The following is an 18,018-nucleotide window of genomic DNA, read 5'->3' as shown; positions in this document are numbered from 1 at the left end:
AAATTAAACAAACATGTGCACGTCTTTAAGAGTGTAGACTATGATATTTCTGTTTATTTTTATTCCTTGTGTGAATTTATTTACATATTTACTATGTGAATTCTTTCACCTAAAATAACCCAGAATTGAAGGAAAAATCGTTTAACCGAATATAATTTGTGTGAAGCAATTATTTCCGAGGGCCCTCAAAGGCAGCATCCTGAGAATCTAATGACGTCACGTATTTACAGAAATCAGGAAGCGGTAGGCAAGGTTGAGTGTTGGGTTGCTGTTTTTTTTATGTTGTTATTTTTTTTTTTTTTGTGGAAGGTATGTGAGACTTTACAGGTGGACTCTGTAAAATGAAATGGTCCGGAGGGTCGGAATAAAAACATGGAGGTTTGTTTTCTGCGCGGTGTCCTTTTCGTGGTCCTGACAGCTCGGACGTTAGCGGACGGTGAGTGTTTTTAACCCCTGCTCTTAGCATCTTTGCTAACACATGTAGTTTTCTGGTTTAAGGTGCTCTCAGCGACAAAACAAACGAGCTGTCTGCACACTGTAAGATAAATAGCCTCTTTGAAGTTTTTGGTAAATTATATAGGATTTGTTTCCTCTCTCCCATAAACGTGTTGCCTCTATTAGAAGGAAATCGTGCATTTCTGCTAACTGAATGATTATATTACTCAGAAAATTTGTTTATATGTGTTTTTGTAAAACAGCTGTATTTCTAATGAGGTATTGAAATATTTGTTTTGTTTGCTCCAGTAGTTTTTACGGATATGCCAGCATAAAAATAATCACAGTACTGTCAGTTTCTTTAGGTTTTTCTGTCGTTTGTGATTTTTTTTACATTCACATTTTAAAAGCTCAAAGTTATAAATAGTATTACATTAGTACATATGAAAAAAACATGTCCACTATCACTTAAAAGCCGCCCAAATCTCATAGTTTATCACCTTTTCACTCTGATTTAAAATGAAAAGCTCCATATTGAGTTCATACTGTGATCACTTCAGCTTTCAGCTCGGAGACAAAGTCCACCTCACCCTGTCCTGTCTTTGTCTCTGAGCCTTACAGAAAGGGAAATAAGGATGTAAATACTCCTGCTTGAACTGACTGCAGGAACAGAGCTAAATACCTCTGGCGGACTCAGGTCCAACAACATACTTGTTCAGTCACCTGTTTTTCCAGTGTTTGGATTATCGAGGTGAAAGTTTCCTGCCCTGCTAAAGTTTTTCAGAATAAGAGTCACTGTTATTAGTAGAGATCTCTGAGCCCATCTCTGTCATCCCCTCAGCACCTGCTTTTATTATTGATGCTTATTTCAATCCTCAAAGTGCAACTACAGCTGTGTTTGCCAGCCATTTGTTGCTAACTCTGCTGCACTAACCGTAAAGCAGATAATTTGTGTTTCTAACCGACCCGAGTTTTCCTCCTTCAGATGGACAGGCGACTTTTGCATCCGAGCTTTTGTCCAAGCCTGCGCAGAAGCTGTCGAAGTACGGCTGGTACGCTAACGTCAGGCTGCAGAGGTTCCAGATACCGGAGGAGACCGCCATTGCCCGCTGGTTGTTCTCAGTGAAAAAGGGCCACAACTTCAACTGTGGCCAACACAACGTCACCATGTAGGACATAAACGGCTCACCCTTCTTGTAGTTTTCTGTCTTTGCCTCGTTCGTACTTTCTGCAGAATTTTCTAGCTGTGCCTCTTTTCTTTTCAACTCTTTTTCTCTCTGTGTTTTCCAGCCACCTTCGATGGGGCGCCCCTCCAGTCATAAACCCGACAGGGTCGGTGTTTCCCAATGCAACGCTCTGGAGCCCCAGTTTGTCTCTGAGTCTCCCAGTAACCTCACAGAGCTCCACGACCTTTAACCTCTCGGACCCAGCTCCGGGCGATTGGTTCGTCGCCGCTCACTTACCTGAACATGACGGGCGCATCGAACAAAAGGTGTGTGCGGAGGCTTTTCTTACATTTTAGTTCTGCTGTCTCTTTTTACTCTTCCACTTCTGATAATGTTTTTCCCCGCATCTGTGTGTGTGTGTGTGTGTGTATTCAACCATTACAAACAGTATCTCCATCAGTCAAATTTGAATGAAATGCTTAGGCAATAATCACTTTGCTCCTCTATAACTGCTAAACTTTTGACACCAAACACTAACACTAAAATGCCTATAACTCAGCTAATTTTACAGATATTAACTAAAACTTTGGTGTGGTAGTAGCTGAGACTGATCCCCAACATGTATTTTGTGCGCTAACAGAATGTGTAAGATCTTTGCCTGAACTTTGCATTTAACTATTTGGAATCAACCTTGTTTGTTTTTTTTGTTTGTTTAGCACAAATACAAATAATTAACTTTTTAATTCAACTCCATTTCAAGATGGTTGCCACAGTCAGCTGACCTTACAACAATGTCTCTAAGTCATTCAGTTTTACAGATATCGTGCTAAAATTGGCTGTGGTTGTAGCTGGGGGGTTATTCACAACACACACTCCAGGTGTTACTTATTGTGGGACATATTTGTCTTAAACTTAAGCACTAACTGTTGGAGTCAATCCTGCTTGTCTGTTAGCACAATATCTCTTGAGCCACTTGATGGATTATAATGAAACTTTAAGAAAGTAATGATTGAATAGACATCTACAACTGATTACCTTTTGGAATCAATCCAGTTCAAAATGGCACCACAGCTAAGTGAAATTAGCAAACACATAAATGGCTGTAACTCAGTTGGTTTTACAGATATTGAGCTAACATTTGATCTGGTCATGTTTTGCCAAATCAAAATCAATAAAAAGAAATCAGTGATTGTGTTTACATGCCCAGCCATACTTCTGTATTAACCCTAAATTAGACACCTCATTTAGGGTTAATAAATGAGGTGATCTAAAAACAGCAGTTTTTAGATTTAATTTATTTTGTTAATTTTGTTGCTCTTTTATAATACATTCGTATTTTAGCTTATTTTAAGCAGTTTCTGGCTGGTTTTTTTACATCACTGAATGAACCAGCTGCTTGATTTTTTTTTTTTTTTTTCGTAAGATTAGATTTCTTTTTTTTTGTCTCCGCAACAATTCCAAGCAGAGGATGTTGGGAACTAAAGAGCTGTGGCTTAAAAAGGATGAGGCCGCTGTATGACGGAGAAACCGGAGCGTTGCTTTGTGACTTGAAGGATATGGATGAAATGGAGACTTGAGATAGACACAAGTGTTGCTGCAGGGGGAAAAAAAAACAAAACGGGGTTCAATACCCAATGATCTGTTACAGTTAAATGGAAATCTCAACGGAATAACCTATCACGCACGTGGTTGGACTATTGTCTCATTTAAAATTAGAGTCGGTGAAGGAACATTGGTGTGCAGATAAATAGGCAGTGTTCCTGTAATGCTGTAATTACAAAGTTCCCTTCTTAACCCAACCTGCTCAACCAGAGTGATGGCTGATGGATAGTTTTTGTATGTTAAGTAGCTGAACAACATTTTTTTATGCTCTGGTGATCTTGCAGATTTCCCACTGAAACTGCGGTTTGAAATATTGATATGTTTGAGTACTTTTTACATGTGTGCGTTAGATTATTTGGTTGTTTTGTCACTTCTTTCCCATAGAGTCCTTTCTCTTGGCATCATTAAACTTCTTTTTTTGTTAGTTCCTCCACGGCACATTGATCAGTATGCTAGAGTTCTTTTATCGACACACAGTGCCACGTTTTTGTGCTACCATAATAAACAGTGGACTTAGGGGACAAAAAGTTGAATTTATGTGATTTAACTCTACCCTACGTCCGCTCAGATCACTTCATATTAGGTTAGTCTCTGTAACTTTGTTCTTGGAGGAAACGAGCTAGCTTACATTTTCAGGTTAAAAAGTTGCGTGGTGTTATCTCACCAGGCTGGTGGCGATGCAGAACTACTTGTCTACACGTACAGTAAACATTACTTTAGTCCGCGCACTTAAATTAGCAGATGTTCCTACACCTTAGTTGCGGTTTCAGGCTGAAGAGCGAAGGGGGCTGCGGTAGCTCGGTGGTCAGCACCGTGGTCTTATAATCCTGAGGCTGCAGGTTCGAGGCCAGGTTGCGGCAGGACGGGCATCTGGCGTAAAATCAATTGCGAGTGTGAGTTTGCTCGCTGTGGCAACCCCTGAAGAAGGGAGCAGCTGAAAGCCAACGAGTTGTACATGCGATTAGCACATATCTTTTGTTTAATAAAAGCAAAAAGAACATCTCACCTTTCCAGTAATAACAGCTCTGTTCTCCTTTTAAGTAGGCCACTGAAACAGCTCTTGTCCAACCAAACATGAACTGGTTGTGTGAATAAAGACGACAAACAGCCAACGGGTAGTTTGGTACGGTTGTGTTCACTGAACATGGAGCAGAGAAAGCAAAGCTGAGAGCTGTCTGCTGAGCTCTGAAAGAAGGTTAAAGCAATCCAAGTTAAAGGTAAAGACTACAAGACCATCTCCAAGCAGCTTCACGGTCCTCTGATAACAGCAGGTAATATTGTTACAAAGTAGAAGGTTCATGGGACTCCAGCCAAACCTCCCAAGACGTGGATGCAAGAGGAAATGCAACCCCAGGCTGATCAGACAGATGGTGTGGATGATAAAAAAGGAAACAAGGAAACCATCCAGGCACCCTGCTGGTCAACAGCACCGGGCCCTGGCCGATTCAGTAAGGCGGTCACGGATTTACATGTTTGATTTGGAACAATTTTTACGCCCGATGCCCTTTTTTAATGCAACCCTCACCATTTATCCGGGCTTGGGACCGGCACCAGAAGAACACAGAAAGTGCTCTTTCAATGGCTGGAAGTTTCTTGGACTGATGAGACAAAACTGGAGCGTTTGGCCCTTCACAGCAGTTGTTTTCTTTATTTTTATTTTTTTATTTTTGGGAAAGTTACTGACATAATGTTCAGCTACTTCTTTGTTATTTGACCTAGTTTCATACGATAGCTACATTTGATACTAGCTTTCTTCTGCACTCTTGTGTGTGTCCGCTACCTTCTTTGTCCTCCAAGATATCGATGCGTTCTTTGCAGTGACGTCTGAAAAGACTTCGTAATGAAAACTCTTTGAAATGCGCTAATCTACATAAAGGAAGAATGCTGACGGGCAGATCCGTAGATGTTAATTGTAATAAATTATTATTTTTCTTTTGCTCTTCTAGGGTTTTCCGTCCTGCTCCTATTTCTTCCAGCCTCAGCTGTCAATCAGGAGGGCTGTGGACACGCCTGTTTTACAACCGGGCACGTTTTTAACACAGATCACAGCCCCTGACACACCTGCGCGCCTTAAGTAATTTTGTATTTTTGTGTTTTATTGCCATCGCCCGCTGCCTAATTAGCAGGTGTATTGATTGGAGCTGTTTGTGTCTTAGGTTGTACGTTCCAGAGTTTGCCTCCTCGGTTTCGATCTCCGTGACCGACTGCTTGTCAGGGGAGGCAGCAGAGATCCAGAACTGTTCGCTGCTCCTCAGGCTCGGCTCCGCGTCTCTGCAGCAAGGCCCCGTGACGGTGAACTGCTCGGGGACCAGCTGCTTCGCGTCCCTCTCTAACTCACCATGGGACGCCTGGTTACATGTCGCCGTGGAGAGCGGCCAAGTCAACCGTACCGTGACCTTTACAGTTGTCTCAAACTACACAGGTGAGCAGAGGAACTCTGAATCTGAGCTTTAACACGTTACATCTCCTTTCTAATGTGCTCCTTGGGTTTAATCTCTTCCTCTGTGTGTTCACGTCAGTGGGATGCAAACCAGAAAGCGTAGGCCTTAAAGCAGACGATGACATTGCAGTGCTCCGCGGCAGCGGCAGCAGCAGCAACTCGTCATCAGCAGGAAACGGCTCGGTGAATTCGGACGCAGTCGCTTTCAGCAACGCCTCCGCGGCGCCGATAACGCCGCCGCCGGCCTCGGCGTGCGTGTCGAGCGTGCCCGTGCTGTACGAGGAGCTGGACGTTCTGTCGCTCCGTTTCACGCCCGTCGGCGGGCCGAACGTCAGCATCGCGGACGCACGCCCCACGCTCCTCACCTACCCGCTGCACGCTCACGCCAGCGGGGGGACGCTCAACCTCCAGCTCACGCTCAACTCTGTGAGTCACGCCGAGAAACGGAAACACACGGCGCCGTTAGATCAGAGGGGCACGCAGGAAGGTGTCATGATGTTGTTCTGTTTCTTTTCTCCAACGTAGACTAATGCAACCATGGGGAACAGCAGCACTGTGGTTGCCTGTTTTTCTCCCTGGGCTCCGGTCCTCGAACTCAACCACTCTCAACCCTGTCGCACAGGTAAATATTTGCAAATTTAAACAAACACCTGAATAGATTTCTCAACCATTTTAAAGTGGTGTTGTAGATAGCTCCTTGAACGACCTCAGTTTGGAGAAATAGTTTAATTCTTCCAGGATTGAAGAGCTAACTGCTCGTAAAAACCAAACCAACACCAAAGTGGGCTGCCGCCATCTTTAATCAACTTCAGTCTTTAACATTTCAGAGCAGTTTACACAAAAGCTATTTCATAAACCTTTCCAGCTCCATCAGTTTTGCATTACGTGGTTATTTTGGCAGAAATATGCCAGATTTGATTGGAGGTGGAAATCTTGAGGCACCTCACCATTGGAGTCGATGACGATCCTGAGAGCTATTGTGTGATTATAAAACAATTACTGATGCATCTCACTTATCTGTACTTATCAGGTATGTGGAAAAAAACAGCTGGAGGCACCTGGAGAGAGCCATGTTTATCCAAAATACTGTGACACTGACATACAGAGACAGAAAAACAAATTTACATTTTTTTTACATAAATAAACACTGATAACATGCCTAATAAAAAGTTCACAATAACGCATGTCAACAAACCCTTTTAATCGCAGCCTACTGGCCAACAATTGGCATATACGCTAACTTAACACTGAAAACATCTTTGTGATTAACATTAACAAATCAAACATTTCAAAGTCCTTGCTAAAGACAGTCATGTTGTAACTTTAGCTGTTAATGACAAACAGATATTGTTCAGGATTCAGCAAAGAAACGGTAAAAAAAAATTTGAACACACAGCAAAACGTTTCAACTACAGGAAGCTACGGCATCTCCACTTGGACAACTAGAACGGCACAATGACAATTGGTGACTCTTAAAGTTGCAGCACAGGTTAACTCAATTTTTAGCATTTGAACATTGATTCAGAATTTATCTAAAAGTAGATTTTTAGCCTCATCTCTGGATTTGACCCCAGGCTGCACCGGAGATGCGCCTGCTAACCGTTGCTGCTGCTATTTGCACTTAAAAACAACCACAGAATTATATGTAAATAACTGTGTAATGTGAAACTGAAGGCAGTATAAAGATTTATAAAACAGCAGTCACACAAAATCACTATGAAATGGTTAAGACTGGAGTTGTTAAGATGAAAGAAATCCTCCTTGGCTTTATTTTAACAAGTTATAGGCTCGTCAGACCTAAACTTGTGTATGTTTTTGAGTTTGTTTTGTCTGTGAGCAAAATATCTTGTGACAAATTTTACTGAAACTCTTAAGAAAGTAATCATTAAATGTACACCTACAGCTAAATAACTTTTGCTTCAAGATGGTTGCCACTGCTCACCGACCTAAGCAAACACAAACATGGCTCCAAATATTCAGCTAAAATTTGGCTGAGAGTCGTCCCCAACACATCGTCTGAGCACAAAAAGAGCGCGCAAAAGCTTTGTTTAAAGCTTTGGCGGCAGGCAATATGATTTATTTCAAAGTACAGTGGTTTCATTTTATCGTTGTTAAGCTTCTGATGATGTCCTCGCCAATAATGAGCCCCTGGAGACAAAGAAATAACTGTTTTCTTTATCAACAGCTCTGTTTGGAGGATATAGTGTTGGTGTGAATGTCAGTGTTCCTAAAGCTGTGATCAGGCTGCCTTTTCCTCAGTCCACAACATGGTACCTCACGCTGCAGCTCACATGCAACGGGTAACACACACACACACACACACATCATAGTCTCTTTATCTCTGCAGTGTCTCTGCTTTTTTCTCTGTGCTGAAACCAGAATCATTCAAGTCTTGTTTCCACGCCATAGTTTAAACTCTTGTTTGTTGTGAAGTGTTTTTTTTGAGCGATACATAAAAGCGCTTTGTGTTTCCTGCAGCAGTAACTGTGGTAACACGTCAGTGGTGTCTGTGGTCCCCGAGGTGTTCATCAGTGCCTGCGTGGAGGACTGCGGGCCGTACGGTGAATGTCGACTGCTCAGGTCTTACAGCTACCTGTACGCCGCCTGCGTCTGCTCGGCTGGTACGACACGCATCCACACTCCAACCGGCGCCGTGCCTTTAAGCGATCGCGGTCAGAATTGGGTTTTGTTTCGATGTCTGCAGGCTGGAAGGGTTGGGGCTGCACCGACGACTCGGCAGCCCAGTCGTACCTCCGCCAGGTGGCAGCGACACTGTTGCTGACGCTCAGCAACCTGTTCTTCCTGCCCGCCATCGTGGTGGCCGTCAGACGCTTCTACATCACGGAGGCCTCCGTCTACCTCTTCACCATGTTCTTCTCTACGGTAAAGCAAACGCCAAGGCGCTATTATTGTCATTCCCGTTCAGTTAATGATGAACTGTCACGTTTTGCAGTTCTACCACGCGTGTGACCAGCCGGGCGTAGCGGTCATGTGCATAATGGACTACGATGCCCTGCAGTACTGTGACTTCCTGGGGTCAATCTGTGCCATCTGGGTCACCATTTTGTGCATGGCTCGTGTCAGACACACAATCAAATACGTAAGAGACTGTTACCTCTTCCTCTGTCATATTTAAGGTACACTTTGTGAGGTATTTCCGTGTTTAATGGTCTTGGTTGTTCCTTCCTTCCCTGTGTGTGTAGACTCTGTTTATGCTCGGAGCTTTGCTGATAGCCATGTCGATGCAACTGGACCGGAAGGGCCTGTGGAACCTGCTGGGACCCATCCTCTGTGCCATACTGTTCATGGTCATCACCTGGGTAAGCGTCAGAATCAAACTCCTGCGTACGTTGAGGTTGTGCCATCGACGCGGCGCAGCTAAAACCCTCCGGTGTTCCCAGGTGTACCGAGGGGTCCGCCGCCGACACTGCTACCCGCCCTCCTGGCAGCGCTGGGTCTTCTTCCTGATCCCCGGAGCCCTCTGCGCCCTCGTCGGGGTGTGCTTGTACATTTTCGCCGAGACGGAGGACAACTACTACTACACCCACTCTCTGTGGCACATCCTGGTCGCCAGCTGCGTGGTGTTCCTGCTGCCGCCGAAGGAGAAGAGCGCGGAGGAGCTGGGCTGGAGCAGGGGCTTCAGCTGGAGCTGGAGCTGGAGTCCTCGGGTTTGTGGATACACACTCTGTCAGAGCAACAAGGATGAACTCTATACCGTCACATAGCGGATCAGAACGTTCTGTAAGGAGGCGAAGCGACTAGTTTCTGTTTGTGCAAGAAGACTACTCAATGTTTGTGTACAGTAGACGATCACAAGCACTGCGTGCCTGCTGGGGTTGACAATGTTCACAATCCGACTCTTCAGATTTATTTAGGATTTTAAAGGATACATTTTACATTTCAAGTTACTTTTTTATTTCTTATAGGTCCACAGGTTTTATGTTCACATCAAGTGGAGGACTGGTCATAAATTTGGATTAAAAAGTCTTTATCATACTTACACAGCGGCCCCGTCCACACCACTCCAGAGACTTTTAAAACGCCGTTTTGCCGGTTTTTGATGAGAAACAAAGACTTCTTTTAAAAAGTGAAGAAACTTTGTTTTTTCCATGTGAACTTCAGATAAAGAGTGTATGAGAAGCAGGCCTGTTTCTATTATCACTTGTTGCCCTAGAAACACAAATTTAAAGCCATTTTTATTGCTTCTTTTTACATTAGTCTCAGTTTCTCCTGATCCTGTCGCTGTCAAACTCTGATTGTGTGCTGAAATCATTACTACTACTTTATTTATACAGCACTTTGCTGCAGCTGTGCTTGTTTTAAAGTGCTGTACGTGTAAAAACAAGGAACATTTAAAGCATAAAACAAAGACAAAAAAAACAGTTAAAACAACAGTAAAATCAGAAAAGACAATAAAACAGAAGTAAAAACAAGAACAAGTCTCAGGCTGTGCCAAAAGCCAAGGAATAAAAATGCATTTTTTGGAAGAGTTGTAAAAGTGGGCAGTGAAGCAAAGCTTTTTCAAGGTCCAGATATAATGAATAAAGTCAGTGAATATGCTGAATATGATGAATTACAAGCTTAGTGTGAAGCAGCAGGTGATTTCTGTCTTTATTGCACATTTATGTCAGCTTCTTAAGACATGATAAAACACAGATTGCGAGTGGTTGTCCTAGATTTAAGGTGACACTTCGTCCCACCATCAAACGCTTTTTCCTCCATGTAAAAGGTTATCATCACTTCTACCCGGGTGGCTGGTTTTGATAATGTGAATGTTCTTGCCACCTAGTGGCGCAGCTTGGGTATTGCAGGCTTTTTTGTTGGAACTTGTAGGCAAAAAAATGTGTACATAAACCGAGGAAAGAAAACCAATACCAGTTTAAAAAAAATATCCGGAATAGTGTAGGCGGGTCCAAAACGCTCCATGTTACCCAGATAATGTACTGCACAGCAGGAATAATGGCTTCACCAGGTTTCAAAAGGGAATCAAACAGACCAGGAAGCACTGTACAACCAGAGGGTTCCTGATATGTTTGAAGGAACCAAAAAAAATGGCGACAAAACCAAAAGTGCTGAATAAATGCTGGGTTTTTGGATGAAAGAAGGACAGAAAGAGATCTTTAGAGTCAGACAGCGTACCACATTTAGATGCTGTTTGCATTTAACTGGCACATTTAACTACTACACAACACTGACTGAGAGGCATTTTCTTTAGAATTTATCCAAATAAATCTTTCACCCGGCAGGAGTTTTAATGGGAAGTAAAAAATGAATAAAAACCAAATAATCAATCAGAGATGAACCCTAAAGGTGTGCACCTCCTGCACTTTGCTTTCACGTCTTGAAGTTCGATAAAACAAACTATTGGTTGTGCATCATGTTACTATGAAAACCATGCCTGACTTGGTGTTGCGAAATGGCCTATATGTTGCACATATTTTGTTTGTTGTTTTAACTCGACGCTGCTCGGATTAGAGCAGTTTTGTTTTCAGTGACCTATGAGTTTCAGGCGTTATGACACGGTGTCCGAGCTAAAAGCGAAGAAAGCTCAAATCCACCGTCCTAGTATCTAATACTCCTGATTCAGGCCAGGTAACACAAAGAAACCCTGAACCCTGTTTGTAGAACATCCCGTGGAGCTTCAACCTCACTGCTTGCTGTGTATTTCCATATTTCACTAAAGTAGGAAATGAATGTATGAAATATTTATGAGGAACAACTCTGTGGAACTCTTCAGTTTTAATATTCAGCCTGTCCACTGAAAGAATCTCTAGAAGTGTTTGAAACACTCCTTGTATTTTTGTTTTTCCCCCTCAGGTCTGGGGAAAGTTGGAAGAGTTTTAAACCTCAGTTTTAAATATGCTTGATCTTAAACCTGCAAGGTACGTATGTTATGCAGCCTTTATGATACTCTGTCACGTGGTCTTCCTTGGATAAAACTCACCAAAAAAAACCCTAAAAACAACCATCTAACCAGAGATTTATTTATTTTTGTTAAAGTCAGGTGATCACATTCATTTTTGTCCTCATGCAGAGTCGGCAGTCTGATAATCTCATCCCGTCCGGATGCTCTGACAAGGAAACAAAGTAGAAGAACTCCGATTTACAAGTCTGTAACTCGGGTTGATAAAATATAAAGTTCTCTCAGCTCCTCAGTTAAACGAGACGCAGAAAGGTTGATGTTTGGACTGCATCAAGCAACAAACCTGGAGGCAGCCGCCTGAATGCACTTATTTTACCCAAACTGAGTGACCTAAAACTTTATTCTCACATAAACAGGGACTCTCGTGGTCCTGTAAGCGTCTGTCCAGCTGGGACCCAGAGGCAAGGATGGGTTGAGGCGTGAAACAGACCTCAGTCAGGAGGTTCTGTTCACATTCAGCTCTTGTAACTCTGATTTCTCTTGTTGTCAGAATTCTCTTTTTATTTTTTCCCAGGATTCAGTCTGAAGCACTTTTATAATTCCGGTGTCCATCGCCTTTATGTATGTGAATCAGCACTTAATGAATGTATATTATAATGACTGTTCTGTGCCTCTTCCTCTGTCTGTGTGTGATAGCGGTGTATATATACACTACGAGTGTGTGATAGCGGTGTTTGGCACCAGTGAAGCTACTGAACTCTTTCCATACTTAAAGCAGAATGTACACTTCTTCTTAATCTTCTTTTATCTGTTTGAAAAGTTTTTTTTTTTCTCCTCCTTTGTGGTTTTGCACGTTTAAATGTACCACACACTTCCTTTTTATGTTACACACACACTGTTCCATGTTCTTCTGAGATGGGAGAAGCTGTCATTTTTTCCTCTCTAAAATCTGCTTTTACGTGTATGTACGGCTTTAAAGTCGGTTATATGTTCAAACGTCATTTAGGTTCAGAGAAATAAATCTGCAGCGCAAGTGGTGTGTCGTGTTTGTCGTCGGTGTTTACGGGGTTTTGATCAGATGGACCACGGAGAGGCAGAGAAATCGAGGAAAGCAGATTATCCTAATCCTCTGATTTGCAGAGAGAGGTCATGCTGGCATGTGGCTTCTGCCCGTGTTGACCTCGATTACTAAATTTGAGCTTATGGAACGTCAAACTCAAATGTTTCTCTGCAGCTGGCGCGTGAGAGCACTAGAATAAGTTTAGATTTGGGAAAAATCTGTTTTGCGTTTCTTTGCAGAGGTTACTGCAGGTTCATGGAAACTGGAAGATTTGGAAAGAGGAAAAAAATTAGCTTATCGTTCTCAATGTTTGCCTCTTAAATGTTTATTATTCATAATGTTCTTATGTTTGTTTTCTTACATAACTCCTCATATCCTCTACTTTTCAGTCTTAAGATTCAATGGAATGTGAAAGAAAAATGCCTTTTTTGTGTCATTTCTTTGACTATTTAACTTATTCAGACCACATTCAGCCAGTAGAGGGAGCCAGAGAGGCAGAAAAGCAGCAAGGGGGTAAACAAAGGTCAGTACTGTGCAAAAGTCTTAGGTTACTCAGATTTCCAAATAGGTCTTCAATAGTTCAACAGGTTTTCTTTGAAATGCTTTTATATCTTAAAGTTTAAGCACTTTTTTTTACTAGCAGTTGGTCTTAAAAAGTCTGGAATTTGTTCCTAGTATTTTACAGGTCTTAAAAAGTTTAACAAGAAGAAAAAACTGTACAGAAAACATCTGTCTTCCTGGTCTTTATTCCTTTTCTAAAACATATAAATTAAATGTTCTGAAACTAAATACCTATACCAGCAGAGTGCTTTATAGAAATGTGTTTAAATGCTGTGCAAAAGTTTTAATGCAGCCCTAATTTTGATATAGTTTCTCAAACTCAGTACATTATACATATTAGAAGAAAATATGTGCAGATAACAGATAATGATTACTATTATTGTAAAATGGTACCAATCTGACTTTTTTTTTCCCTGAACTGTCAGAAAAACCATCCTGTGTACAGTGTACTGTACATGTATACAGTGAATATTTGTATTTGGGCATCAGAAATGTAGGAACCATAAAAATTGGGGCTTTGTCATTTGTTATGTGTTAAAACAACTCCACTTAATTTTTTTTGTATTTGGGCGCTTTATGCCTAAATGTGGACTGAGTGACCTAACAAACAACAACAAAAATCATTGTTCTGAATTTGTTTAAGTACAAAAACTAAATTAAATCAATCAAGTGTCTAAATGAAAACATTCGTCATAGCTAGTATTTCTTGAAACAATGTATATTGCTTTCTATCTTTCATGCCAAAGTTTGGAGCAAAACTCTCACCGATCTGTTGTCTATCAGAGGGCGTGTTGGAGATGATGCTCAGCTACTGTCACACCAAATTTTAGCTCAACATCTGAAAAATTCACTGAGTTAAAATCATTTTTGTGTTGGTCGATTAGCTGTGATGATCAACTGGGTAAACGCCAAAACATCATACATTACTATTCTTTTGAGGAAGGAAAGAAAAAATCCTCTCATCTGAGGTTTCTCCATTGTACATAAAAAAAGTATATATTAGAAAACAGACTAACTTGAAGGAGCAAGGAGACAGAATAGAGAAGACCTGATATGAAGCCTGTTCCCAGATGTCTCTGAAGCCTGTCCTCAGATGTCTCTGACTGCTGTCCTGACCTTTAACATGTCTGAAGCCTGTTCCCAGATGTCTCTGAAGCCTGTCCTCAGATGTCTCTGACTGCTGTCCTGACCTTTAACATGTCTGAAGCCTGTTCCCAGATGTCTGCAGCATGCAGCACTGATGGCAAACATGACACCAACTGCTGACGGGACATTTTATTGGGATGAAAACATGCTTGAGCAAAACTTACAGCAACAACAGTCACAGTGTGCAGCTCCAGCATGAGATGAACCGGGAAAACAGACTGAAGGGTCGATTCTCTTGTGTCTTCTCTCCAACAACGAGGTTATAAGTTACAAAATATATTTGTTCTACTGTACATCCACGCTAACAAAGAACAAAGTCGGAAACGACTGGACGGAGAGGAGACGGGGCAGTGTGCTCAGACGCGATGACGTGTTACCACCGGTTCTCCGACGCGAGGCTCTGTGCTAGAAGCTGTCCGTGCTGAAGCGGTGAAAGCGAAGCGCTCGCATTCGGTGCGGCTCGGAAGAGACAAGAGGGAGCGGAGGACGGTTCTGTGGACGGCTGATGAAGTGACCGACGGAGGCATCAGACTGCAGAGTTGCTAACTGCGCACCCATCTTCCTCTGTTGCCGGGGCGACGGCCTGAGCGGGGGAGGGGCTCGAGTGCCGCTGGCGCCTCATGAAGGGAAACACGCTGAGAGGGAGGAAGGTGGAGGCGAAGTTTGAGGGACAAACAGGTGTTTTCATTTGTGAGGAGAAGAAAGTGGCAGCGGAAGAAAAATGTTACCTTTTCTTACTCTCCTGGGGAACAACCGCTTTGGCCAGCAGGTTTTTGTACAGTTCAGACTTTAAATACCTGGGGTACGAGTCCTAAACACAAACACACACAAACATTAGTTCAGTAGTCCCTGTGTGAAGCAGAATAGGTCCTCTATAAAACTGGCATAAAAGGAGGTGGGCGATATGTATTCCTTCAAGGAATTCTAGGCTTTTCTTTTTTTTTTCTGCTCTGAATATGTTGTAAAATGCCTTTAACACACATAAAGAGCACCAATGTGAACATGAATTAAAGACAAAATAGGGGTTGTGTTGTCAGAAATCAACAGATGGGAGGCGAGCAGCCAGACCTTCTTCATGAGGAAGTAGATGTGCATCTGAGCGTCATCCAGGACGAAGCGGTGCGGGCTTTTGATCCCCTCTAACGTTTTGGCCATCGTCTTACTGTCGATGTTGACCCAACGGGTGGCTCCGGGAGCCAGGAAATTTCTAGGGAGGGCAAGAAAAAAAAAAAAAAAAGACAAACGTCAGCGTGCGTTCCCAAAGGCTTGTGTCCTTGAGCGATAATGTGCACACTCACTGATAAACATCGTCCACTTTCTCTGGGATTTTTGAGCTTTCTCCGTGTCGAATATCCTCACAGGCCTGCCAAAAACACAGGTTCTCCGCTGAGAACATACACACACACATTAAGACAAGAAACAATGATGCAGGAAAATATGAACACAATGAGACAATTATATACAAGTCCCTCTTGTAACTTTTATTCTGCTTTCCTCTTCAGTATCCTCTCTCCTCAATATTTATCTTGTGTTAGTTTTTTCTCTAAATTCCTAACCCTTATGAGCTCACTTGAACTCATCATTTAAGGGAAACGTGCCATAAAATGATGCTTCTTTTCCATTTCTTGCTATTAGAAAACCTCACATGAGGGAAGGAAACTCTGAAAACTGTTCAGGATGAAAACTGTTTACAAATTATTACGAGTGACTTCCTTCGTCCTGCTGACAAATGTAGGGGTTGGTAACACCAGAATCTGATTAAACAGGGTCTCATATCATGTCATTAAATCTGGAGGTGTGTTTTTACACCCACAGGCCAATCGTTTAGTCTCTCTCTCACCACTGAACTCTTTCTCCAGGTACGTCATGAACTCCCGCCTCCCCATGGGGTCAGAGAGAAGCTCCACGAAGCTGAAGCTCCAGCTCTCCACTCGGAGACGAGTCGGGATGGGCACGCTGCACGGAGAAACGCACGTACGCATGTTACACGTTACGTTATTTAAAAAAAAAAAAAAAACTCATTTAATCCTATAACAAACTACTTGAATTCTAAATGGATTTATTGATTTTTTTTAAATTTTTTTTCCACAAATCACTCTGGCTGAAAACCACATAAACACAAACCCAAACAATGATTAGATGATATTCAAGCTGCTCATGATGGTCTACAGGAAAACTTATAGTGGGTAGCAAAAGTATTCACCCCTTTTGTATTCTTTCTGTTTTTTTAAAAATAGATTTTACCTTCAGAAGCCCCTTAATTAGTGCAATAAGATCCAATCTAAGAGTCAGATGATCTGTTCTGATGGGCTCCAGAATCAACACCACGGAGCAATAAGGGCTGCTGCTAAACAAGTGACACCATGAAGACCAAGGAACTCTCCACACAGGTCAGAGACAAAGCTGTGGAGAAGTTCAAGATCAGAGTTGGGTTATTAAACGTATCCCAAACCCTGAACATCCATTATTAGAAAATGGAAAGATTATGGCAACGCAGCAAACCTGCCAAGAGAGGCTCGTCCGCCAAAACTCAGAGCAGGTAGGGAGGGGATTAATCAGAGGAGCAACCAGGAGGTCAAAGATCAGCCTGATGGAGCTGTGCAGCTCTTCTGCAGAGATGGGAGGATCTGTTCATAGCACCGCTCATTGAGAGAGTGGCAGGAAAAAAAGAGACACCGCGTAAAGAAAAAGAAATACGGCAGAACAATCAGAGTTTGCCAAAAGCCAATTTGGAGACTGCCCAAACATGTGGAAGAAGGTGCTGTTGTCAGATGAGACTAAAATGTAACTTTTTGGCATTAAGAAACAACGTTTGGAGCAAACCTAAGCACCCCTCATCACGCTGAGAACACCGTCCCCACAGTGAAGCATGGTGGTGGCAGCATCATGCTGTGGGGATGTTTTCCACCAGCAGGGACTGGGAAACTGGTCAGAGTTGAAGGGAAGATGGATGGGGCAAAAACAGAAAATCTGGAGGGAAACCTGTTGGAGTCTTTCAGAGATTTAAGGCCCTGATGACGCAGCAGTGACCTGGCATGGAGGGGGTGAATACCGTTACAGTCCAGAGTAGGCGGTCTTTTAACACAAAGGTTGTTCATTTAAAAAGGACTGAAAGCACTCTACTTCATAAGGACGCTTAAGCTCTTGTATGTTTCCAGCAAAATGTTGCAAATCTTTTTTTAAAAATTGGGGAGAAGTGAAATCTATGCAACAAACAGGATTCAATTATTTAAATGTTGTTGTTTCTTTTTGTTAGTAGTTTTCTCCCCAAAAATGTACAGTATCTTAATAAATTATTGTAATTTATTTTGAAGCATTAAGAAAGTGTAGCTCAACTCACTTTATTTCGGTTCCACTAGGTCTCAGAGAGTTGAAAAATTAATTAACCTGCCACCTTTGGGTCTAGACCTTTAGCCAGCTGAGAGCCTGTGGTGGAAACTGACGATCAGGGTGACGGAAAGAAAACTTTCCAGACCTGGAGATCGACACAGAGGAGGAGCGGTCCAAAGTCCCCAAAGACACATCACGAAACATTATCATAATTCTGAGAACTGTTTTTAGGGCTGTGGTGACATCCATCCATCCATCCATCGTCTTCCGCTTATCCGGGGTCGGGTCGCGGGGGCAGCAGCCTAAGCAGGGAGACCCAGACTTCCCTCTCCCCAGCCACTTGGGCCAGCTCCTCCGGGGGAATCCCAAGGCGTTCCCAGGCCAGCCGAGAAACATAGTCCCTCCAGCGTGTCCT

The 18,018-nt window shown here is 42.6% G+C and overlaps 2 protein-coding genes across 4 annotated transcripts in view; one reads left to right on the top strand and one right to left on the bottom strand.

Moving 5' to 3' along the window:
* Window positions 1–234: 234 nt before the first annotated feature.
* pgap6 (post-glycosylphosphatidylinositol attachment to proteins 6) lies at window positions 235–12,543 on the top strand. Of its 3 annotated transcripts, XM_025006822.2 has the most exons (15): window positions 235–436; window positions 1,421–1,604; window positions 1,726–1,927; window positions 5,150–5,277; window positions 5,360–5,625; window positions 5,723–6,069; window positions 6,169–6,265; window positions 7,829–7,943; window positions 8,122–8,264; window positions 8,348–8,526; window positions 8,597–8,743; window positions 8,847–8,963; window positions 9,045–9,311; window positions 11,461–11,525; window positions 11,678–12,543. In XM_025006822.2, the coding sequence occupies exons 1-14, from the start codon at window positions 373–375 to the stop codon at window positions 11,485–11,487; spliced, it is 2,283 nt and encodes a 760-aa protein (XP_024862590.1). In that variant the 5' UTR covers window positions 235–372; the 3' UTR covers window positions 11,488–11,525; window positions 11,678–12,543. The 3 variants fall into 3 exon arrangements, with proteins under 3 accessions (XP_024862590.1, XP_024862589.1, XP_017275660.1); XM_025006821.2 differs by having other exon boundaries at window positions 11,461–12,543; XM_017420171.3 differs by having other exon boundaries at window positions 236–436; window positions 9,045–12,543.
* Window positions 12,544–14,387: 1,844 nt separating this feature from the next.
* The window catches only part of rgs11 (regulator of G protein signaling 11), a 15,469-nt gene continuing 11,838 nt past the window's right edge, over window positions 14,388–18,018 (bottom strand). The window contains exons 13-17 of the mRNA XM_017420336.3: window positions 16,114–16,229; window positions 15,572–15,659; window positions 15,342–15,480; window positions 15,002–15,084; window positions 14,388–14,908 (exon numbers count right to left, since the gene is read on the bottom strand). Coding sequence (XP_017275825.1) covers window positions 14,800–14,908; window positions 15,002–15,084; window positions 15,342–15,480; window positions 15,572–15,659; window positions 16,114–16,229 — 535 coding nt within the window. The 3' untranslated portion in view covers window positions 14,388–14,799. The remainder of the gene's footprint in view (window positions 14,909–15,001; window positions 15,085–15,341; window positions 15,481–15,571; window positions 15,660–16,113; window positions 16,230–18,018) is intronic.

Source organism: Kryptolebias marmoratus, linkage group LG20 (genome assembly GCF_001649575.2).
Source record: "Kryptolebias marmoratus isolate JLee-2015 linkage group LG20, ASM164957v2, whole genome shotgun sequence".
Classification (NCBI taxonomy): Eukaryota; Metazoa; Chordata; class Actinopteri; order Cyprinodontiformes; family Rivulidae; genus Kryptolebias; species Kryptolebias marmoratus.
The sequence above is the reverse complement of the archived record's forward strand: the minus strand, read 5'-3'. Positions and strand labels throughout refer to the sequence as shown.